The sequence below is a fragment of the Euphorbia lathyris genome, chromosome 5, assembly GCF_963576675.1.
Source record: "Euphorbia lathyris chromosome 5, ddEupLath1.1, whole genome shotgun sequence".
Taxonomy (NCBI): Eukaryota; Viridiplantae; Streptophyta; class Magnoliopsida; order Malpighiales; family Euphorbiaceae; genus Euphorbia; species Euphorbia lathyris.
This window is the reverse complement of record NC_088914.1, coordinates 21626389-21647543: the sequence shown is the minus strand read 5'-3', so window position 1 is coordinate 21647543 and position 21155 is coordinate 21626389. Positions and strand designations below refer to the sequence as shown.

Here is a 21155-nt window from a genome sequence, read left to right as displayed (position 1 = left end):
GACCTCCCATTTGACCTAGTTTTGTAATTTTCCCATAAAAGAATAGAGGGAGTAATTTTTTTTTGTGCTGATGGTGTATTAGCATATGATCTTGAAGGTCAAATGTGGGTCTTGATAGATTGGACCAATCATAATAAAGCTGTCTTACGTCACAAAAATCTCATCCAGCACCCTGAAACCAATTCATTTCAGCTTTCTATTGTCGGATACAACTTAGAAATATTCAAGTCAAACCATGCATCATATTCCCATTATCCGTTAATTTAAATAAATAAATAAACAAAAAGCAGCCATTCATTTTTCACTTGGATTAAATACATGCTTGGTTTCTCTTATTCTATGGTTGTCATAAGACGATCTCTCTTTGTCTCAATACACTAGAAAAATAATGTTGGCTGTCATATCAACATTAACCAACTTTTATCATTTAGATATCATATCGAAATTATACATATCAATAATGTGGAAACCACATTTCCTTTCAGTTAGTTAGGTGACAACCGCGTGTAGTTTCGATCAGCAAAATAATAAGTTACTGATAATGTTGAAACCATTTCATTTTTCCACTTTTTCAGTATATAATTTTGATCGTGAAAGTCGTCCAAGTGACATTAATTAAGACAATTTAAAATTGAATGATTTTATAAATTCGAAAATTTAAATTTAGTAACAACATTATATTACAAAAGGCATTTGGTAGTCAGGTAATAGAGGCAAATTAGAGTAATTAAAAACTAACTAGTTCTTAGCGCCAAAGGTTTTTTTTCTTTGTTTCTAAATACACATTATTAATTAATTAGTACTCAATATGGTATGATGATTGAGGCATAAAGATTTGATCTTTTTACAACATTGAAAAAAAAAAGATTCAATCTTTATTACTACTGTCGTTGCCTTCAAAATCAAGAAGATCTTCAAGCAATTGATCATCCAAACATTCAAATTCAATAACTTCCCTTCTCTGATTATGACTACTACTACTTCCCATATGCTGCTGCTGTAACATGCCTGAAGAAGAAGAAGAAAACGACGGCGTAGCAGAAGAAGACGACGACGTAGCAGAAGAAGAATGAAGCCTAGTTAAAGGGTATTCATTAGGGAAATTAAGAACAGCTAATTGACCTCTCATTGAATAAGCAGCTCTATCATATGCTCTAGCAGCTTCTTCAGCTGTATCAAATGTTCCTAACCATATCCTCGCTCCTTGCCTCATCGAATCCCGAATCTCCGCCGCGTATTTCCCCCACGGTCGCCGCCTTACCCCTCTGTATTTTCCCTCTTTCACTCTGCATTTTCCCTCATCTTTCTCCATTGATTTATGTCTCTAAGCTCCAATACCTTCAGCCAGCCATTTATAATGGAGGGATTCAATTCAAATCCCCAAATTAAATAAAAAGGCATAAAATCAACATTACTATTATTTTAACAAACGAATATTAACTAAATATTGGAAACTAATTAAACGTGATCTGATATGATGGATTATAACGTATATGGGGTGATGAATTTAGCTGATGATGGCTGCAGGACCACTTTTATATGGATTCTTTAAAAGTTAAATAATTAAAAAAGAAACTAAATTAATTTCGGTTGATGCTATGGTGATGTCACCTATATTACGTACGTTCCTCTGATTTCATACTCTTGTTTATTTTCTTAATTAACTAAGATTAATTATAATGTAATCGCCTGTTATAGGGGTTCCCAAAAAATTCAGGTATTAGTAGTGAGGTCATTAGATGATTACGTTTGCTAAAATTCGTCATCAAAGGGCTACGTCATCGTTTAGTTATAATGCTTACATATTTTAATTAAGGGTTAATTAATTAAGAAAAGGTCTCTCATGTTGATTTTAGTTAGATTAATGAAGAAAAATAAGCTCCGGCAAGAAACAAAATTTAATTTTTTTAATAGTATAAGACATGTGACAATGCCAAAGGTAATGATGATGATGAGATTGCTAACCTCTGTATTGTTATGTCATAATGATGAGGTATAGTTTGATTATGCTTTGTGCATTTGGTCAGCTGCTGTTGTTTTTTTTTTTTTGAAGCAAAATTATAATTAAATACTTTTAATTTAATATTAATTAGTTAGTGATATCATACTAAATGATGTCACACACATGACGTCATCACTATCTTCATTAATGTAAAGTCCAAACTTAATAAAGGCTTAAACAACATTTATGACAGCCCGTGACCCACTTCAGCAGCCCGACTATGTCTATAGTGGCCTAAACCCACAACGCGGTTAACAAGATTCAGACCTCTAGACACAAAGCAATCTTCCGGAATCCTATACGATAAAGAGTTCCTCTAAGGATTCGGACTCCTTAAGAGATTGAGAATCCTAACTAGAAATAAATACTAAGAAAGTGGCAACCTTAAACCTAATTGAACACTATAAATAGACGGGTATAAGCACAAGGTTCTGTATGTTAACTACTATCTCAAACTAGTTCATATCCTTCCATTTAGTCCTAATCATAAACTGCCTTAGGCATCATAGCGGGTTTGCCAGACTCTAGCCTCATCTGACCTGTATATTGTTTTGTAGGATCACTACGACGTCGGATCATCATCACGGTTTTGACACGTAAGCAAAATCACATAACAAGTTATCAGCTAGGATATTAAAGCCTTTGTTTGTATATCTTTTTAGTTTGTGTGATTTCTCAGTTCAACATTCTTTAGATGTGAAGTTTTCTGTCTATGTTAGAACTCAAAATCTCTAGTTTTCACGACTTAAAATTTTAACAAGTTGTAAATTAATGTATGTATAAGTAATTAATTATTAAAAGGTATATGAAATGAAATCTTACTAATTTGGAATATGAAATGAAATCTTACTAATTTCTTCTTCAAAAAAAAAAAAAAAAAGCAGGAGCTAAAACTATAAAGATTTAGAAATGTATTCTGTTTCTTTCTGAATAGAACAACAGCATGATTTTTGTGGCTTGAATCTTATTGATTCATAAAATTCAATGTTTGTATAAAAGTCAACTCAAGTATGAAATGATCTACTACTATCTAATAAGATCTGTGTATTAATGTCTTCATCAAGTCCGATAATAATATGGGAAAATTATAAAATTGGGTCAAATTGGAGGCTTATTTACATATTTAACTCATTTATTCAACCTACTACATATCTAGATTGTTTTTGTGTGACTTTCCCATAATACCCTCAATATTTACGGCGCGGCTATCTCCCTCCTATCTGACTTCGCAGATTCCAGTATATGCAAAGTCTAGTTGTGTTTTTAACAAAATTCGCTAAGTGGTATATAACAAAAAATGACAAACAACAACGCATTCTAACATTAAAATCATAACATTATCAAAATTTAGAACATGATTGCCACAATAACAACATTAAAATCATAATATTATCAAAATTTACAACAAGATTGCCACAATAAACTCCTAACAAATCACTTCAAAGTGAACCTGACTAATCTGGACAGAAATTTCTCCGTTTACAGGAAGTCCAGACTTTTTGGGATGAGAAATGCAAGTCCAGACTTTTTGGGATGCACGTGTCCCATGGTGCACACCAAGATTGACACAATCTCTCCTAACGAATCACTTTAAAGTGAATGTGTCAATCTTGAGGGAAGTCAATCCATATACATGAACAAAAGTCATCTCCTCTACACCCCAATACGCCGCCTTCCAGAAAGGGACGTTATGTATTCAACCACCTTCAGGAAAAATTAATCGTGTTAGGCAGGAAAAATGACGATTTGGCTTCGCGAAATGAGGATTAGCGAAGCATGCGAATGTAAATGTGCAGGGAAGATGATGATTTTACTTAGCGAATCGATGTTTTCGCGAAGTCTGTGAGGTCTGAAACATGATGATCTACGTTGCATATCGATGCTTTCGCGAAGTCTACGAGTGAAATCATGAACTTTTCTACTCGCAGACTTCGCGAAATAATCGATTCGTGAAGTAGATCGTCACGTTTCAGGCTCTTTCTCATCGCAGATCTTCGCGAAATCATCAACTACGCGAAGTGATTTCATAGAAAAACACAGAGAAAACAGTAGATACTTACATTTTTCACTCCTTTCACCCTTAAAAGTGACAATGACAATATGATAAACTGAGAAAAACGATGGAAATAACGTAGAATAACCAATTCTTTGATGGTAACAAGAAGAAAGAAACCAAGTAACGAGCAGGAACAGGAAGATGAAGAACCATGGCTTCGTTTTCTAGGATTAGGAAGATGAAGAATCAAGAGATGAAGAAAGGAAGAAGAGAAATACATTGTGATTTGGAGAAATGGTGCAGATTTCGTGCAATTTAAAGGAAGATAGGAAGATCAAAAGTCTGGGAATGATTAATGGAGGAGCTGCCAACCGTTTCGTGTAACCAAAGAGGAGAGGGGGGGGTGTGACCGTTCATGTAAGGGGGAAGAGGAAAGGTTAGAAGTATTATGGGAAAGTCACACAAAAACAGTCTAGATATGTAGTAGGTTGAGTAAATGGGTTAAATATGCAAATGGACCTCCAATTTGACCCAGTTTTATAATTTTCCCTAATAGTTCAACTTGTATATGATGAAAATATTTTTAATTCAAATCATTCATGTAAAACATAACCTTGCAGTTGATGAATTTAATTCAGGTACAACAAGTTGATTTTGTTGGGGCCAAACAAACAAACACACACCTACACAAATAAATAATAGAGAAAAGCAATAAAAGCACACAATAATTTTAGCGTGAAAACCTCTTCAACAAGAGATAAAAACCATGGGACCCGTAGGCCTATTAAATCTACACTATCAAAGAATTACAATTTTTGGACAGACGAAACTGTACCAAAAAACCCTTGCTCTCTCACACAAACTCAAAGCGTAAGTTACACCTCCTAGTTAACTAGCCTTGAGAATGTGAAATACATCAACTAAAGGCCTAAAGCCTATTTATAAGGGAACTCCCCATTGACTTCCTTATTTCTAAGCAATGTGGGATTCACACATCCCTTTACAACACTTTTAACCAATGTGGGATTTGGGGAGATATCTTAACAAATCATCCTTCGATCCAAATCTCCACATATCTCAACATCTTCAGAAAACTTAACCCTCTTTACAGTTTCTTTTCTTCATTCTGCTAAGGGAACATCCATTCAGATAATAAATCGGTTTCCCTCTTTTCATTCCTTGCAATATCAAGCTTCTACCTTTGAACACTTTGCAAAACTTGTCAGCTCCAACATATTTGTACCCACGTGAAGCCAACTCTCCTAACGAAATTGTATTGGCTCTAGCACTAGGCACAAACTTTACATCAGCAAGTGTTTTGACAACACCATTGTGGAGCTTCAGGCGGACTCTTCCGATGCCTTCAATCTTTATCTTCGAATTGCTCCCACTCCGAATGTAGCCAAAATCTCCATCAACCTGTAAAGTGCCAAAACAAGCTCAATCTCTACAAATATGAATATCAGCAGCAAAATCTAACACCAAATCAGAATGATCTTCAACAAGATCATCCGCAGCAGTCAATAAAAAATCACGATCTTCAACCACATTAGTAGAGGATTCGCCATTTTTACCATTACCCTTCCGTAGGCTCTTCAAGACCTCCCTAAATTGTGGGCAACGGGATTGCATGTGACCAGATTCACCACAATAAAAGCACTCAACAGTACTCATATCCTTTTATCGAGATCTTGATCTCCCGCCACAGTCACTCTTCCTATGGTTCCTCCCCCTTTCTCCACTCTCTCCAGCTATGAGTATCTTGGGACAATTGTCATCTTCCCGCATCATCTTCTCATTCTCTTTCAAAGCCGCCATCACATCATTTAGCTGCAACGTATTCTTCCCCACTAACATCGTTTGCACTAACGACTTGAAAGATCTAGGCAAAGAAGCTAACAGGAGCAACGACTGCTCTTCATCCTCAATCTTCTCTCCAATACTCAATAACTGACACACCAATTGATTAAAATTATTAATGCGGTCAAGAATGTTACCTCCATATTCCATCTGAGTGTGTACAAATCCATCTTCAGACACAACCGGCTAGCCAACGATTTCGACAAATAAGTGCTCTCCAACTTCTTCCATAACTCTTTCGGAGATGACTCCGTCAACACAATCATCTTAATTTGGGGAGCAAGGGCTAACTTGATAGTGCTGACAACCTTCCTCTGAATCGTACTCCATTAAGTATCTTTTATACTATCAGGCTTCTTCTCTAACGTGATGTCAAGACCCTGCTGCACTAAATAGTCTTGAATCGTACTTTGCCACAACGTGAAATACTCTTTCCATCAAAGAGCGGAATCTCATACTTAAACGTTGTAGAAGCCATCTTCTCTATAGCTCGACTTATGCTCTTCCTCTATTATATACCCTCCCTAGGCCGAACCTTGGCTCTGATACCACTTTGTTGGAGCCAAACAAACAAGTACACACCCACACAAAGAAATAATAGAGAAAAACAATAAAGACACACAACAATTTTAGCGTGGAAACCTCTTTAACAAAAGATAAAAACCATGGGACCCGTAGGCCTCTTAAATCTCCACTATCAAAGGATTACAATTTTTGGACGGATAAAACTGTAACAAAAAAACTCTCGCTCTCTCACACAAACTCAAAGCCTAAATTACACCTCCTAGTTAACTAACCTTGAGAATGTACAATACATCAACTAAAGGCCTAAAGCCTATTTATAAGTGAACTCCCCCTTGACTTCCTTATTTCTAAGCAATGTGGGATTCACACATTCCTTTACAACACTTTTAACCAATGTGGGATTTGAGGAGATATCCCAACAGATTTACATATCAAAATGAACTACTATGCTGCAGATTGGTCATCTCTCATTTTCCAGTTTACTATTTTCTCTCACAATGCCTTAACCAGTATTGTAAAAAACGATAGGCGCTAGTCGGATGGCCAGGAGCTTCGACGATTCGTAATCGAATTTGTATTTTTATATTTTATTTATTTATTAGTCAACAAATTGTTATATAAATCCAATTAAAAGATATATTATACTATCTATAAATAATAATATAAAATTATTTACTATAGAAAAACACTTGTATATTTGTACTATATATTTAAAAAAAGTACAGACATCAACATTTCAACACCAATATCATCCAAACAACTCAAAAGTGAATTATAATAAAGCAAAAAAAAAAAAACACAATAAAAAACGTTTTTATTCATCATCGCTTAGGCGACGTCTAAACGGTCCATGCAGTTAAAAATCGTCGAAGAGCCAAAAACCACTTAGGAAAACTGATCGAAGAAAATCGAGACAGATTCTCCATTTCGAGGGCCTAAATGATCCAGACCGTCTTGTTTTTGGACAATGGCCTTAACTGTTGTCTAGTCTCACTTTGCAGATTTTCCATCTAGTAGGCTTTTTTTTATTATATTTTTCTTTATATACGGTAATATTTGAGGCAGTTCTTATTGATACGATCTATGAATTGGTGTGACCTTATTAAATTTCTCAATTGTGCTTGAAATAGCAAGAGTTATTACACCAACAATAAAAACACATCGGCTCAATTATTATTTTTAGGTATAAGGTGCAAAAATACCCCTAACGTAGATAGTCAAGAGCAATAATACCCCTAACGTTAAAAATTGTACGATTAAGGACCTAACGTTGATAACTAGGTCCAATTTTAACCATACTAACCAATCTCCTAGTGTTAGAATTTCCGTTTAACTTTAACATAATTGTCCTTTAAATTGTTAAAAAGTTTTTTCAAATCTCTTAACTCATCACCTGTCGATTTAACTTCACCCTTTTTCAATTCAAATCTTTTTCTTTTCATATTGTTCACTCCTATCCATACAGTTCACTCTTATTGTATTCAATTGGACATCAGAAGGGGCTCAAGATGAAAGAGGCATGTGAATTGCCAGAAAATGTCTAATGGAAGGCTCACAGACCCACCTGCTGCACTAGATTATGGACTTCATTCGACAGTTTCCACAATATCTTTCTTATTACTGTTAATAAAAAAAATTCTGCCATGGAAAGATCTGTGTTTATACAGATACTACTCTAATTATCCAACAAAATCATAGTGAAGTTTATGGAAAGAAAAGCAATCGAAGTGAAAAAATAAGTGAAGCTGAAGCTGATGAAAGGAAAGGTTGAGATTTGAAAAAGGATTTTGTACAAAGTTGGATCTGAGATTCTTTACCTTTTAAGTGATGAAGATGATGAGGGTACAAGGGATAATTAGCTATTTTAATCCCATGGATTTAATATTTATTAAGCTGGAAAATAAATTATGTTAGGCAAACGGAAATTTTAAATATGTTAAAAGTAAATCTGTTAGTATGGTTAAAATTGGACCAAGTTACTAACGTTATGTCCTTAATTGTACCATTTTTAATGTTAGGGGTATTATTGCTCTTGATTGTCTACGTTAGAGGCATTTTTGTACCTTATCACTTATTTTTATTGATTTAGTCCCTGATTAGGAGATTTAAGGGAGATAGTTTTGGAAGATGAAAATGATGAAATAGTAAGATATTTATGTTTGTTGATTTTTATAAAACTCTTGAATGATATTATTTTGAGTTTATCTAAGTTTGTTGTTTAGATAGCTCGCTCTTTATACACTTGTTATTTTTGTAGTTGATGAATTTTTTTAACTTAATTTTCAAATATAATCCAAATTTAAAGGTGAACCACATTAAATGATCAATATCATTTTTATTAATTATTGTTGTTATTTTAATTTTTTAACACTTCTATATATCATTCTATTTTATTCAACAAATTTTGTATTGATTTATAGTTTTATTTCAATCTTGACATTAATTCTCTCTTAAATCAAGAAAACTTGATAAAAACATAAAATTAAACAATAAGAATGATAATTTCTATGATTATACCCAATTATTTTATAACTCTTCAAAAATTAGGAACATCAGATATCACATAGAAAATCTTAGGTAAAATGACATTGGGATTTTATAAAATGAAAAAGATAAAGGGATGAGATGCTACATATTTCGGCACATGGATGGCTTCTATTGTATGCATGCTCAAGGAGATGCATTCATCTACCTTTTTGGGTGCCTTTTTTTTAATATTAAATGATTCATTCAGAGACAAAAAGCCAAAAAATATGTCTTTTTAGATTAAGAAATGAAAGCATATATTATAATAAGCCAATTGTGACTCCTTAAATCTATAATTAATATAATTGCAAAATCAGCAGCTAGCATAAGAATCTGTACAATTCCATTGAATTATTTCAGCTTCTTCCCACGGTTATATTATATACTTTTTAAATAAAATATTCAGGAAAATCTTTTATTGACGATAATGTGTTATCACTGTTGTTGATTTATGTCAATTTCTGCATTATTATTTAATGAATTAATTAGTAGTTTTTTTACTTTTCATTTTATTTATATTGCACCAATAAAATACTTGTTTATGCTATTTCATTATCTTATTGGCCCCAACAAGGTCACCTAATTTTAGTGTTAGGATTTTAGTGTTGAGGGCTACTTGAAGGGTTTAGTTAAGCCCAATATCTTAATTTAGGGATGTTCTTTTAGTTTATAATATTTTTCGGTTCGAAACTCATTATTTTTTTTTTATTAGATCCAATTAAAGTTTTTTTTATATATATTAGTACTTAAATTCAAAATCATTAACTTAAACGATATGAGATTTTTAACAACTCAAGTCAATTTTCATTAGTATATTTATTTATTTCTTTTAAATACAGTAAAAAATAATAAAAAATCATTTTAAACTTAAGGTAATGGGTCATCAATTTATATTAGCTTAATATACCATTTGCCCTTTACATTTGTCCGAAAAGGTTGATTGGCCCCATGAACTTTCAAAGGATCTCGATAGCTCTTTGAACTTACATAAAATGTTCAATTAGTCCCCATAACTTGCGTAAAATATCAATAATTGATCACTCAGTTGTAAAAAAAGTAAGTTAAATTTGAAAAATATACTGCACGCGTCTAAAAAAAAAATAAAACAATCAAGATCAGGAGTATGTGGTTGTAATATTAGAGAATACAAGGTTTATAATTGAGCAAGTAATAACTTTATTTTTAATCTATTTTTGAATTATGTAATAACATTCTAAGATACATCGAATACATAGTTCACATTTAACTCATTTTTTTTTTTTTTTTGCAATCGAGTGATCAATTGATTACACTTTACGCAATTTCAGATGGCTAACTAAATAGTTTATACAAGTTCAAGAGACTATCGAGATAATTTAAAAGTTCAGAAAGCCAATCAAACTTTTTGGATATATTCAGGAGTCAAATGATATATTAAGCCATTTATATTCTGTTAGCTGGGCTTAGTAGTGTACCTTAATTGGTAATATTAGTTGTAAAGTTTCTATTTTGTACATTAGAGAGAGAGGCATATATAAGCTTTTTTCAAAAACATCAAAGTTAATTTTGAATTAAAAATTTTAAACTATTACATGATAAAGTGAGGTAAATTACATATATGGTGTATAATATTTATCTTATTTCACATTTTGATGTACAACTTTCAATTTTACACATAAAAGTGTACAACCTATTGATGATCTTCTATTAAAGTGTATAGTCAATAATTATGACAGGTCAACGCGCCACGTCAGCAATTTGACCTCCATAAAAGTCAAAATTATTGACATGACGCTTTAACTTTGCGTTGACCAGTCAACTTTTGACTTTCATAGAGATCAAATTGCTAATGTGACGCGTTAACAAGTCGGATTGCCGGCTATACACTTTAGTAAGAGACCAAAAGATTGTACATTTTTGTGTGCAAAATGGAATGTTGTACACCAAAATGTGAAATAGAACAAATGAGGTACACCACATCGATAATTTATCCTGATAAAGTTCATTGTCTGGCGTCATAATGGTCCGAAAGCTTTAGGGCGACGACACTTGTTAGGAGGATGTCATATCAGTTTGAAGGTTTCAGAACCAATGACGGATCCAGGATTCACTTTCTCTTATGATTTATAAGTGCTAAATTGATATTTTTACATAAAAAATTAAAAACTTGTACACAATTTTCATAAAAAAAATTAGCATTTTCTGACAATCATGGATCTGACCAAATGTCGATACGTGTGGAGTAAGTCATGAGGGCATACTTTCAAGATTACTGCAGACTCCTGAAAGCTAATATATATATATATATAAGATGAGCATGTCTTAAAAGAGGTATATAAACATCATAGTCACAAATATTCATATTGTTTTCAACCCTCTTTCAACTGTTTGCTAATTTAAGCATATAAGCGGATTCACTCAAAAATGTCCTAGAAGGAGCATATATTGCATGACATCAACAATAAGCTCCATTATGCGAAAGCTTACCGCGTAGTAGTTGGATTTGGAAACATTTCCTGCTGCCTTCCGTTTTGGTCATTGACTCGAACTTTTCAGGAACTTTTCTTAAAGTGTTGGTGACACTCGAACTAATGTCCTATGATGCTTAGGCGGGACTGTTATATGGTCTTCATCGTTTGACTGCTAGGATTTTGTTGACATGATAGTGAGAAGGTAACGCCGGGATACAACGTCTTGCAAGGTACGACTCTAGACATTAGAGATTTAACTGATTGGACCTTAACTATTAGCTTGAGCTTTTAGTTAAAACGGTCTGTGACACAATATTCTACTGTTCACAGTCAATTTTTCTAATAAAGTAAAGAGATTATCAAACTTAAATTTACATAGTTTTCATTCAAAAACAATCATTCAAAGGAAAATAATTCAAACAATTATAGATACATAAACATGTGAGGGTTTTATTAAACATAAACCATTTTACTATTCACACTCATTGTTCTAATAAAGTAAAGGAGAATCAAACTCAAAGTTACATAGATTTCATAAAAGATAATCCTTTAAAGGAAAATAATTCAAACGATATTTATAGATACATAAACATGGGACCATAGGAAATGAAGTCTCGAATTACCTTAAGATTGAAGCTTAAAACGTTCCAAGACAAGGTGAGGATTGGCAAAATTGGCTTGGTAGTTGAGAAGAAATTCTTTGTAGGAAAAAGATGTAAAAAGTGGAGGATTGGAGGAGGTTAAGAGATGTTTAGCAGGTTCTATAATGGTTTCATAAGTAGGACTGATAAAGAAGGCACCAGAAATCCGATCTTCTCTTGAATTTGTCAAAGCTCTATGTTCTGCACTTCTTACCATATTGTTGCTGATAACCTTCCACCCAAATAAACCAAAATTTACTATCAATATACTCTGTGTCTATATATAATTAGTAGTTATTTGACACATGTCATTTCTTTATCCCGATATATGTTAATTTAGACTTATTTGACTCTAGATGTCAAGTTGAAAGGTCAAAATATAAAATATACAAACTTGATTTTAAACTAAATTAATCGTACTAACCAATTATCTAAATCCTAGTCTATTATCCAATAAAATCTAACAGATTGTTATTATTTGAATGGTTGATAAGTATTTAATATATTAAATTGTCTTCAATAGAACAGAGTTTTTAAAAAAATGTATAATAAGTGATTCATTAATACTTCATTTCATTATGAATTCGAATAAAATCTAATGGACCTTTTAGATTTTGAAGATGTGTAGAGACATCTCCTTGAACTTTTCTAAAAGTAACGTGATAAATCAAATCTCTAAATCCTACACGGCGGAATAAAGTGGTGATTTTGACAAGTTGAAACATGTATCAAAGTGACGAAACTTAAAAAGGGGTCAATGGGTTATTATAAGCAAATTCACTAGTAAAAAAAATCACTTTAAGTAAATTAAAGAGGAGCCAATAAGGGGTTAAACCCCAAAAAGAGACATTTTGAGAGAATTATTTCTAACCTGATAATGGTTAGGAAATAATTCTCTTGTAGAGACTATTTTTAACACAGTGGTTAAAAAACATCATTAGTCTGCCGTAATAGATTGTTTATAACCACAAAGTTAAAAACAGTGTCTTTAAGAGAATAATTTTCGAATCATTACCAGGTTGGGAATAATTTCTTTAAAAGTGCTCCCTTCTTTGGATTTAACCCGCTAATAGTTTAGTTTCAACAAGCTCATAAGACAAACGAGACATCTGTAAAATTTAGGAGATGAATCCAAATTATTTGACCAAATACAAAAACCCTTAACAAGAAATTAGTAAATCAATTGTGAAATAAGTAGCAAGTAATATATAAAAAGAAAGGTAGAAAAGTAACCTGGAGTTGATATCCAATGTTAACAAGAAATGAATTAGGAAGAGGCTGAACACTAATCCATTCACCATCTTTGAAGAATTGAAGGCCACCCACTTGATCTTGCAATAAAATTGTAATAAGACTTGGGTCACAATGTGCAGTAAGACCATAGGTTAAAATGGGATCTGGACATTTTGGGTAATAGTTAACTGAGAATACGGTGTTTTCACTTATTTCACCCTTAAAATAACCACTTTCAAGTCCTAATCCTTCACATATTAGCTCCAAAATCACTGACCCCAATTTTGTTACTTCTTCTGTGTAATTACCAACAACCTCTCTGCCACACAGTAAAACTAATTTGTCAATTACACCTATGTTTTCACCAATCTTCAAATAAGTAAATACATTATATAAGATCCTTAAATTTTATTCTCGTCAGCAATTTATTCTCACCCGTTAAAAACTGTTGAAATATGTCTCATGAGTTGTAATTAGGATAATGTTGAGTTGACATGATAACAAGACTTCAGAATTTTTATTAAAGTCCAGAAGTTTATTTTAGATATCTTTCGTGATCTTTCAGTTGTGCTTCCTGTTTTTTTAGGCATGTAGTTGTTGGTTGGTTATTTCATGTTTATCAGATTAGTAGTGGGATCATGTTCCAGATTTGTTGCTTTTCAGTTAGAAAATTTATGTATTTAAGCAAGTGTTTTCACTTTACAATCCATTTTCTTGTCTTCATTAAGTTCTTAAATTTGACACGAGCAAATAAATAGCTGCATCCTCGTCATCATGCTAACTCAGCATCATCTAATTACAGCTCATGAGGCACATTTCAACACTCCTCCTTGCATCAAGAGCAAATAGCAGATTGGTTGTCCACAAATACCTTGATGCTTTCTTTTTCCTCCAAACCAAGATCAAACAAGATTTTCTTTATCCACAAAGCTTGATTGATAGTTGTTGTAGCATCAATGAATTCTGCCTCAGCTGTTGATTGAGCCACAATCTCTTATTTCTTTGAACACAAAGAGAAACAACCTGAGCCAAACTCAAAACAGTACCTGAGCTGTTTTTCAGAAAAGCCTTGTAGGTTGAAGTTCTTACATTTGTTGAATCTAATTCCAAAATCCATCATTCCTTTGACATATCTAAGCACTCTATTTGTCGCTTTCATATGCATTATGCTAGGAGAATTCAAAAATCTAGATAATACACTTACAAAATACAATATATCTGGTCTTGTTGCTGTAAGATACATCAAAGATCAAATCAAGCTTTTGTAGCTTCCTTCATCTGCTGGATCAACACCATCTTCTCCTTTTCGATTTTTTACTCAAGCTTTTGCAATCTTCCATTTTGAACTTCTTTAAAATTTCTTTTGCATATTTTGTCCAACATGTGGATATTTAATCTTGAGATTGTTTAATCTCCATGCCAAGAAAGAAGGCCATTTCTCCAAGGTCTGTCATTTCAAAGACTTTCATCATCTCTCCTTTAAATTCTTCAATAAGAATAGAGTTACTTCCTGTCACTAACAAATCATCGACATACAAAGAAATTGTCACAATGTCACATTAAGTATGTTTTACATACGAAGTTTATTCACTTAACTTTTTTTAAAACCCAAATGAGAAAGAGATCATCATTTTGTTGTACCAAGCTTGCTTTAACCCATCCTTTTACGATAAATCCCTCTGGTTGTTCAACATAGATTTCTTCTTGTAAAAAACCATTGAGAAAAGCCGATTTGACATCCATCTGGTAGATTTTCCAACCTTTTGTGCTGCTATTTCTATAAAAATTCTGATTGTGTCCAGCCTTGCCGCTGGCACAAACATTTTTGAAAAATCTACACCGAAAACTTGAGCATACTCCTTCACCATAAGTCATGCTTTGTGCTTGTTCACCGAGCCATCTGCATTTAGTTTAGCTTTGAAGACCCATTTGACTCCAATTATTTTCCTATCATGAGGCCTTTGAATCAGCTCCCATGTGCTATTTTTCTCAATCATGGCCAGCTCCTCATGCATTGTAGCTACCCATTTTTTCTCCTTTTTAGCTTCACAATATTCTGCAGGTTCAAGGACTGCTGAGCTGCAATTTTGATAAACGTTTGAGAGAGAATGGGTTCCTCAAACAGGAAAGTCATCAATTTGCTCCTCGAAACTTGTCAACTCATCAGCTCGTAAACTTTCACCTCTTGTTCTTTTTCATCCCAATTCCATTGCTTTTGTTCATCTAAATGCACATCTCTTCTTGTCAATATTTTTCCAGTTTGTGGTTGAAAAATTATGTAAGCTTTATATTGCAAACCATAAGCAATGGAAATTCCAAGTTCTGCCTTCTTATCAAGTTTATCCCTTCTCACTTGAGGTACATAAGAAAAACACAAACAATTAAAAAAAATTGCAATTGGTTAGTGAAGGTTTATACCCATGCCAAGTTTCAAAAGATGTTTGGCGTGCAACTGCTTTTGTAGGCAGACTATTCAGCAAGAATACATCAGTGTTTGCTGCCTCTACCTATAATTTCTTTGGAAGCCCTTTCTCATGCAACATACATCTTGACATCTCCATGATAGTTAAGTTCTTCTTCTCGCTTACTCGGTTTTGTTGCAGAGTGTAAGGAACAATAAATTGTTGCTCAATTCGAGCTTCTACACAAAAGTTTTTAAATTGATTTAAAGTATACTCGGTTTCATTGTCTGACATGAGCGCTTGTATTTTGTAGCCACTTTGATTTTCAACCAAGGCTTTGAACTTCCAAAAAACTTCAGCAACTTCGGATTTAAACCTTAAAAATAAATCCAACACATTCGTGTTAAATCGTCAATAAAAACTATGTAGTACGTGCTCCCTGTTAATGATGGATTTTTATGAGGACATCCAACATCTGTATGAATGAGTTGCAATTTTGTTGTTGCTCCTCGGGTTGTTTTGTGAATGGTAGCCTTGCGAGTTTGCCAAATTTGCACGCCTCACAGTTTGAGAGCTCATCTTGAAGCGGAGGTAAACCTCTTGCTAACTCTCTTTTTTTTTCTTTTTTTTTTCCAGAAATAAGAGAGCTTTATGATGAAAATGGCCCAACCTGTTATGCCATATACCGATGTTGGATATCAAACATGAAAAAGCAGATTGCTCTTCCTACATAGGCTCCAATGTGAAACTTTTGCTCTTTATTTTAACTCTAAATGCTTCATGAGCTTTGGCATCTTTAATTAGACATTCTTGATTCTCAAAAAACACCTTGAAGCCTTTCATCGATATTTGTCCAACCCCCAATAAATTTTGATCAATTCAAAGCACATACAACACATCAGAAATAGTTTTAATACCTGAATAGCTTTCAAAAGCTACCGTTCCTTTTCCTTTCACATTAATATATTCACCATTCTTGGTCCTTTCTTTTGAGGTTGCAAATTTGTTAAGTTCTTTGAAGAGTTTTTCATCATTTGTCATGTGGTTAGTGCGACCACTATCAATTAACCAACTATCACTTGAACTACGGCCCACAAAATAAGTTGCAACAAATATAAATTCTCTTCTTCTTGTTGATATGCAAGTTGAGCTTCAATTTCTTGTTGTTGATATTTCTCCTTGCATATTACTTCAGCATGCCCAAGTTTGTGGCACTTATTGCATCTCATATCAGGCTTTCTCCAACATGTGAAATGAGGGTGATTATTCCTTCCACACTGCTGACATGGAGGAAATTTTCCTCCTTTTTTGTTGTCAGAGTAATTACTACCATTAGTAGTATGATTTTTAGCGAGCTTCTTGTTTCCCTTCTCCTTCTTGTAAAGACTTCCATTATTACATTATAGTTTGTCTTGTAATGCACTCACTGTTGACACTTCTTATCTCATCAGCTTTCGTTGCTCTTGTGCCTGCAATGCACTTAGCAAATCTGTCAAAATAATCTTTGACATGTCCTTAGTATTTTCTAAGGAAGCAATTGTTACTTCAAACTTCTCAGGTATTGTTACAAGAATTTGCTCAATAATTCTACTATGGGGAAGTTCAAACCGAACAATCTTACCTTGTTTAGAATGTTGATAAGTCTGTCTAAGTATTCTTTAATCGTTTCTGATTCCTTCATTCTCTGCCTTTGAAATTCTCTACCAAGTTTCATCACTTTCATACCTTTGATATTTTTTCTTCAACTTGGTATTCGTCCTTGAGAAATGCTCATATTGCATTAGCTGATTCCAGAGTCATAATTCTGGGGAAAAAATTATTGGAGTTAATTTAGCATATATGCAAGCTTTTGCTTTGAACTTCCTTGCCTGACGTAATCCTCCTTTACTGCTTCCCAGAGATCAGATGCTTCAATATGAGTTTGCATCTTGACAGCCCAACCCTGGTAGTTTTCTCTATCAAACGAAGGTGGAGCAACAGAAGAAAAAAAGCTTTCTGTTTCCATGTGTTTAGATGGCTTTTAAGGGAATAGGTTGGGTTTTAGGTTTCACTCAAATAACAATCATAAATCACTCATAAGTCCCTTAAGAAAATCAGCTCTGATATTAATTTGCCAGTGTTAAATTTAAGAACTTAAGAAGACAAGAAAATGGCCTGTAAAGTATGTATATTATTGAATGAAAACGTTTTCTTAAATACCCAAATATTCTAACTGAGAAGCAATAAATCTGGAACATGATCCCACTACTAATCTGATAAACAGGAAATAACCAACCAACAACTACATGCATAAAACACAGGAATGGACAACTGAAAAATCAAAAAAGATATCTAAAATAAACTTCAGGAGTTTAATAAAAATAACTGCAGCCTTGTCATCATGCCAACTTAATATCATTTTAATTATAGCTCATAAGGCATATATTTCAACAAAAAGTATCTAAGAATTCGTTACTCATAGCTATTTAGTATGCAAATGTACATGAAGAATCTTGTTGAATTCACAATAGTTAAAACATATTTATCATGTCCAGGATCATTAATATAAATCAAAAAATATATAATCACATCAAACGAAATTGACGAAATATGTAGATTAGTTTCACGGTTTATCTTTCCTAGTACACCATTCACTTAGACTTTTCTACAGCGAACCTCTGTTTCCTTTAGGAGAACCATCTTAAAGGGAACCAGAGGAACCATTTTGAGGGAGACCAAAGGGAAAACATCTTAAAGGGAACCATCTTAAGGGAGATCCAAAGAAACCATCTTGAGGAAACTACGGGAACCATCTTGAGGAAGACTCCAAGGAAAGAATCTTGATAGAAACTAGGGGAACCGTCTTTAGAATGACTCTAGGGGAAACATCTTGAGTGAAACCAATGGAACCAACTCGAGGTAGATCCTAGGGGATACTTCTTGAAAGAGATCCTAGGAGAAACATCTAGAGGGGAACCATCTTGAGAGAACGAGGGATATCATCTCATTAAGCCATTTGATTTTTTACACGTTTTCTGTGATCTGGTTAAGAAGTATAGGGGCGTCTCCAACATTTTGGAAGCCCCGGTCAATTTTTGTACTCTTTTTTACCTCTAAAAGGCTAACAATACATAATAATTACGGATAATGGCCAAATTTAGCTCTAACGTTTTAAGAGAAGTACAAATTTAACCTTAAAGTTTCTAAGCAAGATCAATTTAACCCTAACATACAAAATGGTATAAATTTAACTCTAAAATTTCTAAGCAACATCAATTTTTGGGCAATTTTTATAGAAAGAGACTAAATTGTTAACACTAACAAAACTAATATATTTTGTAATAAGAGGCGAGACTACAAGTGGACGAAAGGTTTGACAACTCCCCAACGCCAGAGAGAAAATAAATATCCATTGCTAAACATAAAAATTCTATGAGTAATTTCATTAGTTCCCAAACTGTGACAAATTTGACATCATTGATAGACTTGGTGATGGAATTTTCAGCACTAATTCTTAATCCCAAAAATCTTTGCTTCTTCGTTAATATTTGTGGATTGACATTTAACTATTAGGTTGTCACTTTGTATATGATGGTAATGTATTTTTTTCTAATGCGAGACTATAATAATAGATAAAAATTAAAAAACTAAAAGACTATTATGGTTAATTTGGTGTCCAAAAAAAAAAGAACCTGTATGTAGGGGGATTTTGAGGCCATTGTTGAATGTGTTTGTCTAAAGGATGACAATACTGTCTCAAAATTTGACGCCAGAGTGTAATTTTTTGACCTCCATAGCTGAAACTGCTGTTGCTTAGCCTGCAACTTCTAGTTGGATCCTCGGAGTAAAGTGTAGCCTTTTCTTCTGCAGGCATCTCAAAGAACTCCTTCAACACACTGCTTGTGTTTTTTATTAACTCTTCATCTACTCCATGGTTCATTACCTGTTGATATTGTACAAAATAACATCATACCAGTGGCATCATTGCAGCTCTCAACACTATTATGCAATAAAACAAACCTTCAGCACCTTTAGAAACTTCTATTCCCCTATAAGAGAATGTTCGGAACAGCGAGAGTTCCATATAGCAAAGGACTCCTCCTAAGGAGGAGACTAACAGGAGAAAGAAATCCTAAGTCAAAGGACTTCTAGCAAACCAAATATGCAGCATGTTAACTATTATATCGCAACTAGTCCATACTCTTTAACCCTTCTTAAGCCCCTCACTCACATTGGTTCTGTTTTACCGGTCAATACAGAAAAGATTCAGCAAGGTCCAGACAATTAGTCAAAGTTCAATTAGTCAAAGTTCAATTAGTCAAAGTTCAGATACACGGTTATCGTCTGTTATGAAATAATATAACCTTAAAAAATTTATGCTCACAGAATATTAAAGTCCAAATCAAGGAATATCAGTAAAATTAAATGGAGACCATTCATCATCTATGAGAAGTTGTGAAAAATTGAAGTATTGAAAAGATTAAAACCTGGAAAAATCCAAAGTCTTGGCTGGCCCTCAAAATCTGTTGAATGATAGCTGCTCGATCAAGTCCTCCAAGATCAATTAGTGGAGTTGAATCGGATACAGAAAATGTAAAATTTCCTGGTCTGAGTTCGGGTGGAAATACATACTCTTTTGGCACAGATTCAACATTGCAGCAGCTTGAAACAAGTTTATCCATGTTTGGAATCTTATAATTCCTATAATTATCATCATATAAAAAATACCGATGAAACCAAGAACGTGGCATCTCGTGATTCAAGAAAACAACAACATCTTCCACCTCACACATGGGCACATGCTGCCATTATATTTAATTTTATTAATTTTAAACATTAATTAATTCTATGCTATTTGACTTCTACAATGTAGCCAACCTCATGAGTTTAGGGTAGGAGGGAAAGCTTTAATTATTTAATATAGAAAATCATGTATATTTGTAGCATATATCTTTAAAATTATGCAAAAATCAACATTTCAACAATAATATCATTAAAACAACTTAAAAAGTGAATTATAAGAGAAACTCTAGTCGTGTATTAGAGAGACCATTTTGAAATTTTAAAAAGTTGTTAAACACCCTCTAACCACTAATAAATTGAGAGTAACTGAATTCTAGCAAGTCTCCAAGTTTCGCGACTCGCTAGATAATAAAAGTTAAAATTATTGTACAAGGTAAAAGGATGAAAGTGAATCACACGGAAGTTGGAAGAACATACCGCATTTGGCGAGTCACACTAGAGAAAAGTAGAGAATTAGGGTGGATCCTACTAGTTTAGGAGTTGAAATTGGTGCAAGTTTAATGGTTCTTGCAAGGAAGGTTTAATGATTTTTTTAAGAATAAATGTAATATTTTTTAAAGTCCTATAAAAATATAGAGCTAATTAAAAATCTAACCCAATTAAGAGGAGTCATTTACATATCTAACTCATTTTGCTTCCATCTTACCAAATTAGATCATTTCATCCATTTTTGACAAAATTACCATTAGTTCTATTGATTGATGGATCTGCTCCTGCTTCTTCTTCTTCTTCTTCGAC

At 33.3% G+C, this 21155-nt stretch overlaps 2 protein-coding genes across 3 annotated transcripts; both read right to left on the bottom strand.

The window, feature by feature from the left end:
• Positions 1–649: 649 nt before the first annotated feature.
• LOC136230474 (ethylene-responsive transcription factor ERF096-like) lies at positions 650–1482 on the bottom strand. The gene has a single exon (XM_066019549.1). The coding sequence runs from the start codon at positions 1310–1312 to the stop codon at positions 869–871; it is 444 nt and encodes a 147-aa protein (XP_065875621.1). The 5' UTR covers positions 1313–1482; the 3' UTR covers positions 650–868.
• A 10291-nt stretch (positions 1483–11773) lies between these two features.
• LOC136230916 (protein DOWNY MILDEW RESISTANCE 6-like) lies at positions 11774–20394 on the bottom strand. Of its 2 annotated transcripts, none has more exons than XM_066020125.1 (4): positions 20102–20387; positions 19307–19557; positions 13234–13552; positions 11774–12232 (listed from the first exon to the last, which is right to left on the bottom strand). In XM_066020125.1, the coding sequence occupies exons 1-4, from the start codon at positions 20363–20365 to the stop codon at positions 11984–11986; spliced, it is 1083 nt and encodes a 360-aa protein (XP_065876197.1). In that variant the 5' UTR covers positions 20366–20387; the 3' UTR covers positions 11774–11983. The 2 variants fall into 2 exon arrangements, with proteins under 2 accessions (XP_065876197.1, XP_065876198.1); XM_066020126.1 differs by lacking the exon at positions 11774–12232 and adding an exon at positions 12288–13109 and having other exon boundaries at positions 20102–20394.
• Between the last annotated feature and the right edge of the window lie 761 nt (positions 20395–21155).

Excerpts from the sequence above, each read along its gene's own strand:
- LOC136230474 (XM_066019549.1), bottom strand. The coding sequence starts at position 1,312 with ATGGAGAAAGATGAGGGAAAATGCAGAGTGAAAGAGGGAAAATACAGA.
- LOC136230916 (XM_066020125.1), bottom strand. The coding sequence starts at position 20,365 with ATGCCACGTTCTTGGTTTCATCGGTATTTTTTATATGATGATAATTAT. Across the intron at positions 13,553-19,306 it reads CAAAATCCCCCTACATACAG|AGAGGTTGTTGGTAATTACA; the intron begins GTTCTTTTTTTT and ends ACTGTGTGGCAG. Across the intron at positions 12,233-13,233 it reads ACATTGGATATCAACTCCAG|GTTATCAGCAACAATATGGT; the intron begins GTTACTTTTCTA and ends TTTGGGTGGAAG.